Source organism: Pelophylax lessonae (assembly GCF_965119305.1).
Source record: "Pelophylax lessonae genome assembly, chromosome: 3".
Classification (NCBI taxonomy): domain Eukaryota; kingdom Metazoa; phylum Chordata; class Amphibia; order Anura; family Ranidae; genus Pelophylax; species Pelophylax lessonae.
The window spans coordinates 23,384,395-23,396,776 of NC_138770.1; the positions used below are offsets into that span (position 1 = coordinate 23,384,395).

Consider the following 12,382-nt stretch of genomic DNA (forward strand, 5'->3'; position numbering starts at 1 on the left):
ATCTGCTTTTCTGGGTCTGGGGCATGCACATGCTCCTCCACCGCCCAGCTCCCACAGGACACAGCAGGAGCCAATCAGCGGGTCCGGCGGACACAGTGTTCGTCGGTACCTGGCAATCGTTCCCCAGAGAGGTGGAACATTTGTCGGCCAATGTAAACAAGGCAGATTGCCATTCTGTTAGTAGGGAAGATAGAGATCGTTTGTTTCTGCTAATGGAGGAATGAGATACTGGCGCACAGAGTTTATATGTAGTCCAGTCAGCAATAAATATATAAAAATACCAATGATCAGGGTAGAGGGTAATCCAGAAAACATCACTGGTCTTTGGTTATGGGGGTACAATAAAGGAAATGCACGGGACCACCTATGGCTGCTGTCCTTGTGACTGGCTCTGTATAGACCAAGAGGAAAGGCCTGTAGAAGGAGCCAAATAATCTGAGCGCGTAGCTTTGCTTCTCTTCTCTTCTGGTACCTCCTATCCTTCCAGTGGCGGCACTTATGCTGTGCCTTCCATGCTGGATAGCGTGGCTTCTTGGGACTCCTCCAGGCTTCTGAGCCATCCATCTCTCTGCCCAGCAGCCAGAACAGATGACAGCAGTCCTACAGGATGGTTCTAGGAGGATCCACAGACTCTGACACCAGATGAGCACTTTTATATTTTACCATTATTACCCACCATCTGCTGCTGGGAAGGGGAGTCAGCTGCTCTATCTTCCTTACCCTCATCTGGCGGTTGGGACCTATTATTATCTATAATATATTGCATTGGTAGGAGCTGTGGAGCTGCGGTTGAGCAGATCTATGTGGTGGGCTATTCTGCCTGTTTGAGGGTGCGGCTGGTAGCGCCATCATCCCCCACTGGGGATGGATCCATTTCTGTTCTATCCGCTGTGTGGGGTGGGCGGCATGCATGATTGCTAGGGAGGGGAGGCCCCGCTTCCCTTCCGTCCCGCTTCACACATCACGGTCCTCTACTCTCTTATGCGGTGCCTTACTGCGCAGACTCCCTGTCATGCGCATGCACTGCATTTTGGAGGTCGGAGGCTTGTGTTTTCGGGCCGGGCCGAGTGACCTCACACGCTCGCGTTCTGTGAGTGTGGACTTCTCGGTTGGGACCCATCTACAAATGGTGGCTTTAGAGCAAGACAGGAGAAGGGTGGCTCATGTTAGCCACAACTACTGGAAATACACATTTTGGGCTCCCATTTTCAAAGAGAGTTTTTGGAATATCGCTGACTAGGGAGGCTTACCCTGATGAGTACCTTCCTGTTACAGGGGACTTTTGGCCATAGATGGAGGGTAAGACCAATACTTCTGGGTGAAAGGTATGCTACCCAGGGTACTTTCAATACTAACATATAATCTACTTTTGGATTTTAGGTTATGTTCTCTAAACTGGGATGCCGTGTACCCACATATACCTCTGATATACTGTATATATATATTTTTTTTTTTGGCGGATTGTTGTGACCAAACGAATCAAACTATCGCCTGTAAAACCACTACCAGTGCTTGTGGAACTACGCTTCCCTCTCTTTCCAGGATTACCCTCTTTGGGATTACACTGGAATTCATTTGTCCTAGATGGTGTGTATGTGCTTTTAGGTAAGAGCTTTCTTGGTTTTTGATTGTTGTATACATTGTGACATGACACATCAGGAAATAGTCTATTGCTTAAGATATATTGGGGAGTTCCCTTTGAAGGTTTAGATATACTGTTTAGACATACTGGATATATTGAATTATCTGTCCCTGATGCGGATGTATAAAATATTAACTATATATCTCAATAGAACTTAACAAGCCTATACACATGGTTAAGAGTAATTATTTCTGTGTCAGTATGAAATATACATGCACACTTATACTCTCTGTACAGTTTTCCATTACTGGTAAGTTTCCCATTGCATCCAGGATTTACATCATTATATTATGTCTATCCGCTGGGTATGCCCCCATCCTCATATCATCAGGTGGTTTGCTCTTAAATTTCCACGTGACTTTTTCTCCCTTGCTCCTTTTGGCTCCTTTACCGTTTAGAATGCTACTAATTTAATACATTTGTTAAAATTTTCAAAATAATTATATTGATTTTTTTTTCTTTTCTTTTTGTATAGAAATCTTTTGTATATTGGTACTGAGCTCCTGAAGTAGCGCAAAACTAGCACGAAACATGTTGGGCTGAGTGTACCCCAACATCAGACATGCCCCCGTGGTGTTGTTTGTCCAGTTTCTTTATTATAATTTAGGATACCCTGGCTGGGGTTCCTGGTTCTAACAATACTGTTGGGCAATATATCTCCATCACTGAGGATGGCTGTCTAATTTGGTATCATTAATTGTCGTTTTGTCTGTGTATTTCTAATCATGAAATGCTTTTAAATTAATTGTAATAAAATTATTTTGAAGTTTTTTAAATTGGTGTGCCACTAAAGTCCATTCTCAAATACAATTCCTTTCTAATTAATATAGAATGAGATGCACAGGTTGCCACTGGAGTCCTCTTTCACTCCTCCATGATGACATCACAGGGCTGGTGGATGTTAGAGACCCTGCTCTCCTCCACCTTCCATTTGATGATGCCCCACAGATGGTCAATAGGGTTTAGGTCTGAAGACATGCTTGGTCAGTCCATCACCTTTACCCTCAGCTTCTTTAGCAAGACAGTGGTAGTCTTGGAGGTGTGTTTGGGGTCGTTATGTTGGAATACTGCCCAGCGGCCCAGTCTCTGAAGGGAGGGGATCATGCTCTTCTTCAGTATATCACAATACATGTTGGCATTCATGGTTCCCTCAATGAACTGTAGCTCCCCAGTGCCGGCAGCACTCATGCAGCCCCAGACCATGACACTCCCACCACCATGCTTGACTGTAGGCAAGACACACTTGTCTTTGTACTCCTCACCTGGTTGCTGACACACACGCCTGACACCATCTGAACCAACTGTTTTTTCTTCCAAACTTTTTTATTGAAAATAGAAAACATAACATAGGACAAAAACAGAGTTTTTTCTTCCATTTTTTGACAGATAACGATAATAGAGCAGTCCAACAGAGACCAAAGTAAATGAGCATTAACAGTAATACAATGATCAAGGAAGGCACATCAGATTGTCAAAGATCAGGCGACAGGCAACAATCATAATAATAGACAGTGCAACGGGTGACCAGTGTTATAAGACCTATGTCCGTGGGATATGTAAGGACTTAGTTTGAGATGTATAGCAGAAATAAATACGATATAGATCCTAAATAAAGCGCATATATGTGGGTTCGGGCAGAGATGGGATTAAGGAGACATTGTAGCAGGTCTGTCAGTTGCATATGCGGGGGGGGCGATGGTCACCAAATAGAAGGTAGTCCATAGTCGGAGGATGGGGCCTGAAGTCAAGATCTAAGGCTAAGAGAGTGTGAACTTGTCATATTGTTAATCTTAAGGGACATGCATATAAGGGGGGGGGGGTATAAAAAAAAGGGGGGGGTGGAGGAGGGAAAAAGAAGAAAGAAGCAGGAAGAGGGGGAAGAGATGGAAGGGAAGGAGAGCATTCCTTGTCTCCTGCTCTCCAGGAGCCCAGGCGGTCTTCTGAGCTTCATGGCGTTAAGGGGAATGGTCAGGAGGCCACCTAAGTGCTGATGTGGCCAGCATGGTTGAGTAGTAATAGTATCATGGTATATGGTAGTTTTCCGGTCCTGTCTGAAAGAGCGCTAGTTAGTTTCTCAGGGAATAGAAAAAACTCATAAGAACAGGCCGGGGTATCCCTAAGAGATCAAGTGTGAATATTCTGTAGTTGATTTGAAGTGCGTCCAGCAAGTCCATTTGGAGATATAGCCCTGTGGGTTATCTCTCAAAATTTCTATCAGTTCTTCCATCTCCGCTATTCTGTCTAGAGCGATGAGCCATTCTTTTATGGTGGGGGGTCCACGGAATTCCAATGTCTCGGTATACATAACTTGGCTGCATTCACCATATGCATAGCTAGCGATTTGTAATAGGTCTCTGCTTTCAGAAAATATATGTTTGGGGGTTTTATCTAATCTTCAGGCCCAAAATCTGCATTTTACCATGTGTGCAAAAATAATGCAAACACAGCTCTGGCAGTGAAAGGGTTAATGTGAGCTAGATGGGATCACACTGCTGTTGTCACATTAGAGCTCCCCCTAGCTGCAGCCTGGTAATAACATTGCTAGGAGGTCTATTCATTTATCTGCTCCATACTTCCCATCTTTATATAAACGTCTCCTGACATTTAGGGGTAAATATTAGAACATTTACATAGCAATTCTCTCAGTGACAATGCATGTACATTCCTTCTGTGTGAATGGGGGGTAAACACAACAAATGTTATTCGGCTCTTTGCTGTGCTGGTCAAATGTTTGACATTGATTTACAATTGAAAATGTTGCATTCAGCCACTAGATGGCATTCATTTCTATTATACTTAGTGCCATCTATTGGACACATGTGGTATCTTCTCTTATAAATCAATTGTGGGTTTAATATTGTTGGTTTAGATAATTTATGTTCTCTGATTTCTCCTGTACTCATGTAACCACAAAGGAAATGAAAGGGTCTATTTATAAAGAAAAGCTGGAAGAATGTGACATGCATTTGCCCACCAAATATGACAAAGTTTTGCCATATTCAAGGTAATAGAGTGATTTCCTATGATCGTCAGCTCCATCTAGTGTCCATAATATGGCATTTTCCCTGAAATACCTCCATCAGAAAGAATAGTGCAATACTGCACTATGGACACTAGATGGAGCAAAATATCATAGAAAGGAATGTATGAAGTAAAATATAACCAACATTTCTCCAGACTGGATGAAAGCTTCTCACATTTGTCCACAAATAATTTTAGAAACAGACAAAAAGTGTTTGTGAAATCTTCCCGCACAAAATGTACTCAGCCAATGAAAGGTGATGACCCAATTTTTATTTTTCTACTGATATCAATGGCCAAAACGGGACAAACCTTCATCTATGTCTCTGGTGATCTCTGATCTCCTTAAGAAGTGTTTCTTACATTATGAAGATCAGCCATGGAGTATATCTGAGGTGTATATCAGGGTGTGCTTCTTCCACACATGTCAACCAACATTCATATACAATACATTTCCCGCACTCAAGGCACTAATACACCTCAAGGGTTGTGTGGGATCCCTGATGTACAGGAAGACAGGACTTCAGTGAGGAACAATTCCCTCACTCAGGACAGGAAAGTGGCTTCTCCCCCGTGTGAGATCTCTGATGTCTGTAAAGATTGGACTTCACTGAAAAACATTTCCCACACTCAGAACAGGAATATGGCTTCTTACCAGTGTGCAATCTCTGATGCTTGGAAAGATTGGACTTCACTGAAAAACATTTCCCGCACTCAGGACAGGAATACGGCTTCTCTCCTGTGTGAGATCTCTGATGCATGGAAAGATTGGACTTCATTGAAAAACATTTCCCGCACTCAGGACAGGAATACGGCTTCTCTCCTGTGTGAGATCTCTGATGTGTGGAAAGACTGAACTTCTCTGAAAAACATTTCCCGCACTGAGGACAGGAATACGGCTTCTCTCCTGTGTGAGATCTCTGATGCTTGGAAAGAGTGGACTTCTCTGAAAAACATTTCCCGCACTCAGGACAGGAATACGGCTTCTCTCCTGTGTGAGATCTCTGATGTGTGGAAAGATTGAACTTCTCTGAAAAACATTTCCCGCACTCAGGACAGGAATACGGCTTCTCACCGGTGTGAGATCTTTTATGCACATTAAGCTTGGATTTAAAACTGAAACACTTCCCGCACTCAGTACAGGATAACCTCTTATCTGTTGGATGGGGTTCCTCAGGATAAGAGGAATACGATGGTCCGGCACCATCCCTCACAGTCTGAGGTTCCTCAGGATAAGAGGAATACGATGGTCCATCTACACTGTGTGGTGCCGGATGGACATTTGAGGTAGCCGGGTTTTCTCCTGGACTATACTGTGTGATGTCCTCATCTTCTACTTTACAGTCTGGAGACAAAGTGAGACAATCCTCTGAGGTTTTCCTCATCTCCCGTCCATGTACTAAAATAGAAATACAAAGATTATTACTAGACATGAGCAGATTGGTTCCCCTAAACAAGGACAGGCTGAGCCCCACCAGAGGTCAGAGAGTGAGGATGGGGGGAGAACAACCAAGATGAAGACTGGACTGATCCTGAAGACCACCATCATTGGGTTACTGACTCCTCCCTCATTATCACTTTCTGTTTAAGGTTCCAAAGTCTGAGGATGTTATCACATTATTATCACCATGTAAAAGTCTGTCCTCCAATCAAATCATCAAATATAAAATGACCAGCTGGTAGAAAATAGGTGTAACACAAGAGAATCCATATTATGTGTATGTATAGCAGTGGGAAGAGGGGAGAGAGCAGAAGTCAGGAGTATGTAATGTACAACATAGAGTATATAGTGCAGGGGTCAGGAGTATGTAATTATACAACATAAATTATATATTATAAAATACCCTCCAATGGAGTGGGGACTATTATGGACCTATCAGACAAAACAAATTCCAAAAACATGGCATATAAAACAATATCCATTTTATTACATACAGATTAAAAATTAGACTATAAAAGAATGTGGCTTGTGAACATTTGTGTAATAACACGCTGGAAAGAGAGGCTGAATTGTGACCATCTAACATGAACTTCCAGACCAACAGGCTGGAGCAGAGTGATTGGTGGTGCAGCTGAGCTGCCAGAACAGCACCGTGCTTTGCTGTTATCGGTGTTTTTGCAGCAACACCACCCAGCCTGATGAATCTGTGGGTCTGGAAGCTCATGTTAGATGACCTCAGCTGTCCGCTCTGTATTCAGCATTACACTTATCATTGGGCGACAGTTCCATCTAGCAGTGTGGTGTTGCTGTCACTAGTGTAATTACATCCATCTGAGGATACCTGGTCCTATTTTGATGCCCCCTGTGGCTCTGCAGACAATCACAGCGCCCTCTATCTTAAGCCTAAGCATCATGGTGGCACAATTTCTTGTCTTTATGATCCTTGGCTTGTCCATGTGAAGGCGGTGTATATGGCCGGAATACCTTTATACCTACCATATGAGCATCCCGAAGAAGACTGCCAACCCTCATTTTTGAAACGCCTCGGATGTCTCATTTCATTATTATGTTTTGGTTGAGGTCTTGGTAATCATACCGGTAAACTGCTATCTCACAAATGTTCACAAGCCACATTCTTTTATAATCTAGTTTTCAATCTGTATGTAATAAAATGGATATTGTTTTATAATCCATGTTTTTGGAATTTCTTTTGTCTTATATGCCCATTATAGTCCCTACTCCTACGGAGGGTATTTTTTGGATGTTATGACCGGGATGATGGCATTCTCACAGCTTTCCACCATTTACATATAATATAAATTATATAGTGTAAGGGTCAGCACTCTTAAGCTTCCACTGATTCCTGAACACCAATATTATATGTTTACATGAGGCAATTTGCAGAGATCCCACACCGCTGCCTCCCATCTCCTGAGACTGCACTCAGTGACTTGGGTGTGAGACTATACAGACATATCCCTCCACCCTGCACAGCCAGCAAATAACAGAGCAAGTAACCCCGGGAGAATTGTTCTATCAGAGATCTTACTAGACCCGGCCATGGGGCAGAAGAACCAAAACACATGTCCTAGGTGCCTAGGTCTAGTGTCACCTATAGTGAAAATCAACATTTTGCTGCCAGCTGATCCCCAGAATCTCCATAAATCCAGTCTAGATACATAAATTGTGTCTGCAGCACAGAGAAGGAAGATTATCCGAGAGAAATACAGGAATACAGGACGGGGAACACAGCTCAGGAAAGTGACCAGGGGATTACAGGCTGATATCACCCAGTCTCTGCCCTACTCTGGACCAATCAGTGAGCAGTATGGGTGGAGGAATGTATTTAGTGTTAATGACCCACCTGTGCTGATCTCTGTAGGAGTGTCCTCCTCTATAAATGTCCCCGTTATTCCATCCTCCTCCATAGACTGCTGATCATCCCTCGCATACCTCTCTTCTTCTTCTGCTTTAACCTCAAATTCTATATCGATTGGATCTCCACTCTAAATCAAGAAAATGAAAGAATATCATCTGTAAAATATAAGATTTAATATTGCAACATCACATCAACAATCCACACATTGTCTTCATGAGTCTGTGTTTTATAAGCTCCGCCCACTAACCTTATAACAGGTGGTGTGACCTTCCTGTGTGGAATCCCGGGAATACAGAGGATGGGGACATCTCTCTGTATTGGGTTCCTGGTATTAGGTGGCTCCATCATATCCTTGTGTCCTTCTGAAAACTCCTCCATCACTCCATACTCCTCATCCTCCTCTTTATACTCTTCTTTAACATCAATATTATCATCCCCGAGGTTTCCACTCTGAATATATAATAAAACATTCATTGTAACAAATATACTGTATATTAATCAGAACTACCAATAATTGTCACTCATCTACCTGATGATGGTGAGGGATGGTGTGATCTTCCTGTGTGGAATCCCGGGAATACAGAGGACGGGGACATCTCTCTGGTGGGTTCCCATTACTGGATCCATCTGTAGGAAACACACACACTGACTGAATACATTGTTTCTATGTGTTTATCAGATGATGGGGGATCTAGGTGGAGCCTCCGTACTGCTCTCTCCTTTACAATAAAGTCTCCTCTTACCCGGTGATGTGAGGGGCGGCTGATTCTCCATCATGACGTCCTTGTAGAGATCCTTGTGTCCTTCTAAATACTCCCACTCCTCCATGGAGAAATAGACAGTGACATCCTGACACCTTATAGGAACCTGACACACACAATGATATAGATAACATCCACACACATAGTTACATAGTTAATCTGGTTAAAAAAAAGACACAAGTCCATTCAGATTAACCAACATAGAAAACCTCTGTATGTTTAATCCTATACCCACACCGGTCTGATAACCTTATACCTTTCAGAATAAGGATCATTAACCACTATTCTCTGTCCTTTAGCCAATTTTCTATCCCTTTTACAAATGGATTTTACAGCCTGTAGACTTTTTACCACACATATTAGCCGTGTGTGGGGAACTGTGTCACACACTTTTTAAAAAAACCAAGTATACCACATCCACAGCCACCCCGCTGTCCAAGTATACCACGTCCACAGCCACCCCTCTGTCCAAGTATACCACGTCCACAGCCACCCCTCTGTCCAAGTATACCACGTCCACAGCCACCTCTCTGTCCAAGTATACCACATCCACCCCTCTGTCCAAGTATACCACATCCACCCCTCTGACCAAGTATACCACATCCGCAGCCACCCCTCTGTCCAGGTATACCACATTCACCCCTCTGACCAAGCATACCACATCCACAGCCACCCCTCTGTCCAAGTATACTACATCCACGCTACCCCCTCTGTCCAAGTATACCATGTCCACAGCCACCCCTCTGTCCAAGTATACCACGTCCACAGCCACCCCTCTGTCCAAGTATACCACATCCACAGCCACCCCTCTGTCCAAGTATACCACGTCCACAGCCACCCCTCTGTCCAAGTATACCACACCCACAGCCATCCATCTGACCAAGTATATCACGTCCACAGCCACCCCTCTGTCCAAGTATACCACGTCCACAGCCACCCCTCTGTCCAAGTATACTACATCCACGCTACCCCCTCTGTCCAAGTATACCATGTCCACAGCCACCCCTCTGTCCAAGTATACCACGTCCACAGCCACCCCTCTGTCCAAGTATACCACATCCACAGCCACCCCTCTGTCCAAGTATACCACATCCACAGCCACCCCTCTGTCCAAGTATACCACATCCACAGCCACCCCTCTGTCCAAGTATACCACATCCACAGCCACCCCTCTGTCCAAGTATACCACGTCCACTGCCACCCCTCTGTCCAAGTATTCCACATCCACAGCCATCCATCTGACCAAGTATATCACGTCCACAGCCACCCCTCTGTCCAAGTATACCACGTCCACAGCCACCCCTCTGTCCAAGTATACCACGTCCACAGCCACCCCTCTGTTCAAGTATACCACATTCACCCCTCTGTCCAAGTATACCACATTCACCCCTCTGACCAAGTATACCACATCCACAGCCACCCCTCTGTCCAAGTATACTACATCCACGCTACCCCCTCTGTCCAAGTACACCATGTCCACAGCCACCCCTCTGTCCAAGTATACCACGTCCACAGCCATCCATCTGACCAAGTATATCACGTCCACAGCCACCCCTCTGACAAAGTATACCACGTCCACAGCCATCCCTCTGTCCAAGTATACGACATCCACAGCCATCCTTCTGTCCAAGTATACGACATCCACAGCCACCCCTCTGTCCAAGTATACCACGTCCACAGCCATCCCTCTGTCCAAGTATACCACGTCCACAGCCATCCCTCTGTCCAAGTATACCACGTCCACAGCCACCCCTCTGTCCAAGTATATCACGTCCACAGCCACCCCTCTGTTCAAGTATGCCACGTCCACAGCCACCCCTCTGTCCAAGTATATCACGTCCACAGCCACCCCTCTGACAAAGTATACCACATCCACAGCCATCCATCTGACCAAGTATATCACGTCCACAGCCACCCCTCTGACAAAGTATACCACATCCACAGCCACCCCTCTGTCCAAGTATACCACGTCCACAGCCACCCCTCTGTCCAAGTATACTACATCCACGCTACCCCCTCTGTCCAAGTATACCATGTCCACAGCCACCCCTCTGTCCAAGTATACCACGTCCACAGCCACCCCTCTGTCCAAGTATACCACATCCACAGCCACCCCTCTGTCCAAGTATACCACGTCCACAGCCACCCCTCTGTCCAAGTATACCACGTCCACAGCCACCCCTCTGTCCAAGTATACCACATCCACAGCCACCCCTCTGTCCAAGTATACCACGTCCACAGCCACCCCTCTGTCCAAGTATACCACATCCACAGCCACCCCTCTGTCCAAGTATACCACGTCCACTGCCACCCCTCTGTCCAAGTATTCCACATCCACAGCCATCCATCTGACCAAGTATATCACGTCCACAGCCACCCCTCTGTCCAAGTATACCACGTCCACAGCCACCCCTCTGTTCAAGTATACCACATTCACCCCTCTGTCCAAGTATACCACATTCACCCCTCTGTCCAAGTATACCACATCCACAGCCACCCCTCTGTCCAAGTATACTACATCCACGCTACCCCCTCTGTCCAAGTATACCATGTCCACAGCCACCCCTCTGTCCAAGTATACCACGTCCACAGCCATCCATCTGACCAAGTATATCACGTCCACAGCCATCCCTCTGTCCAAGTATACCACGTCCACAGCCATCCATCTGACCAAGTATATCACGTCCACAGCCACCCCTCTGTCCAAGTATATGACATCCACAGCCACCCCTCTGTCCAAGTATACCACGTCCACAGCCATCCCTCTGTCCAAGTATACCACGTCCACAGCCATCCCTCTGTCCAAGTATACCACATCCACAGCCACCCCTCTGTCCAAGTATACCACGTCCACAGCCACCCCTCTGTCCAAGTATACCACGTCCACAGCCACCCCTCTGTCCAAGTATACCACGTCCACAGCCACCCCTCTGTCCAAGTATACCACGTCCACAGCCATCCCTCTGTCCAAGTATACAACATCCACAGTAACCCCTCTGTCCATGTATACCACGTCCACAGCCACCCCTCTGTCCAAGTATACAACATCCACAGTAACCCCTCTGTCCATGTATACCACGTCCACAGCCACCCCTCTGTCCAAGTATACCACATCCACAGCCATCCCTCTGTCCATGTATACCACGTCCACAGCCACCCCTCTGTCCAAGTATACCACGTCCACAGCCATCCCTCTGTCCAAGTATACCACGTCCACAGCCATCCCTCTGTCCAAGTATACCACATCCACAGCCACCCCTCTGTCCAAGTATACCACGTCCACAGCCACCCCTCTGTCCAAGTATACCACGTCCACAGCCACCCCTCTGTCCAAGTATACCACGTCCACAGCCACCCCTCTGTCCAAGTATACCACGTCCACAGCCATCCCTCTGTCCAAGTATACAACATCCACAGTAACCCCTCTGTCCATGTATACCACGTCCACAGCCACCCCTCTGTCCAAGTATACCACATCCACAGCCATCCCTCTGTCCAAGTATACAACATCCACAGTAACCCCTCTGTCCATGTATACCACGTCCAGAGCCACCCCTCTGTCCAAGAGAGAGACATGGGGGGGGGGGGAGCTGTGAGGTCAGTGTGATGTCATAGGACATATAGACTCTGCAGGGAGG

General features: G+C 45.8%; 3 protein-coding genes across 3 annotated transcripts in view; all 3 read right to left on the reverse strand.

Annotated features, from left to right (window-relative positions):
• LOC309550248 (uncharacterized protein) overlaps positions 1–12,382 on the reverse strand; it is a gene marked incomplete at its 3' end in the record, with an annotated part of 251,308 nt that overhangs the window by 237,929 nt on the left and 997 nt on the right. The gene's annotated exons all lie outside the window — the stretch shown is intronic.
• Positions 1–12,382, reverse strand: part of LOC309550687 (uncharacterized protein) — a 411,684-nt gene that overhangs the window by 103,284 nt on the left and 296,018 nt on the right. The window lies entirely within an intron of this gene.
• Positions 5,049–12,382, reverse strand: part of LOC309549786 (uncharacterized protein) — a 304,712-nt gene continuing 297,378 nt past the window's right edge. Inside the window, exons 3-7 of the mRNA XM_082250292.1 lie at positions 8,727–8,850; positions 8,513–8,610; positions 8,231–8,433; positions 6,508–6,536; positions 5,049–5,651 (exon numbers count right to left, since the gene is read on the reverse strand). Coding sequence (XP_082106418.1) covers positions 5,206–5,651; positions 6,508–6,536; positions 8,231–8,433; positions 8,513–8,610; positions 8,727–8,811 — 861 coding nt within the window. The 5' untranslated portion in view covers positions 8,812–8,850 and the 3' untranslated portion in view covers positions 5,049–5,205. The remainder of the gene's footprint in view (positions 5,652–6,507; positions 6,537–8,230; positions 8,434–8,512; positions 8,611–8,726; positions 8,851–12,382) is intronic.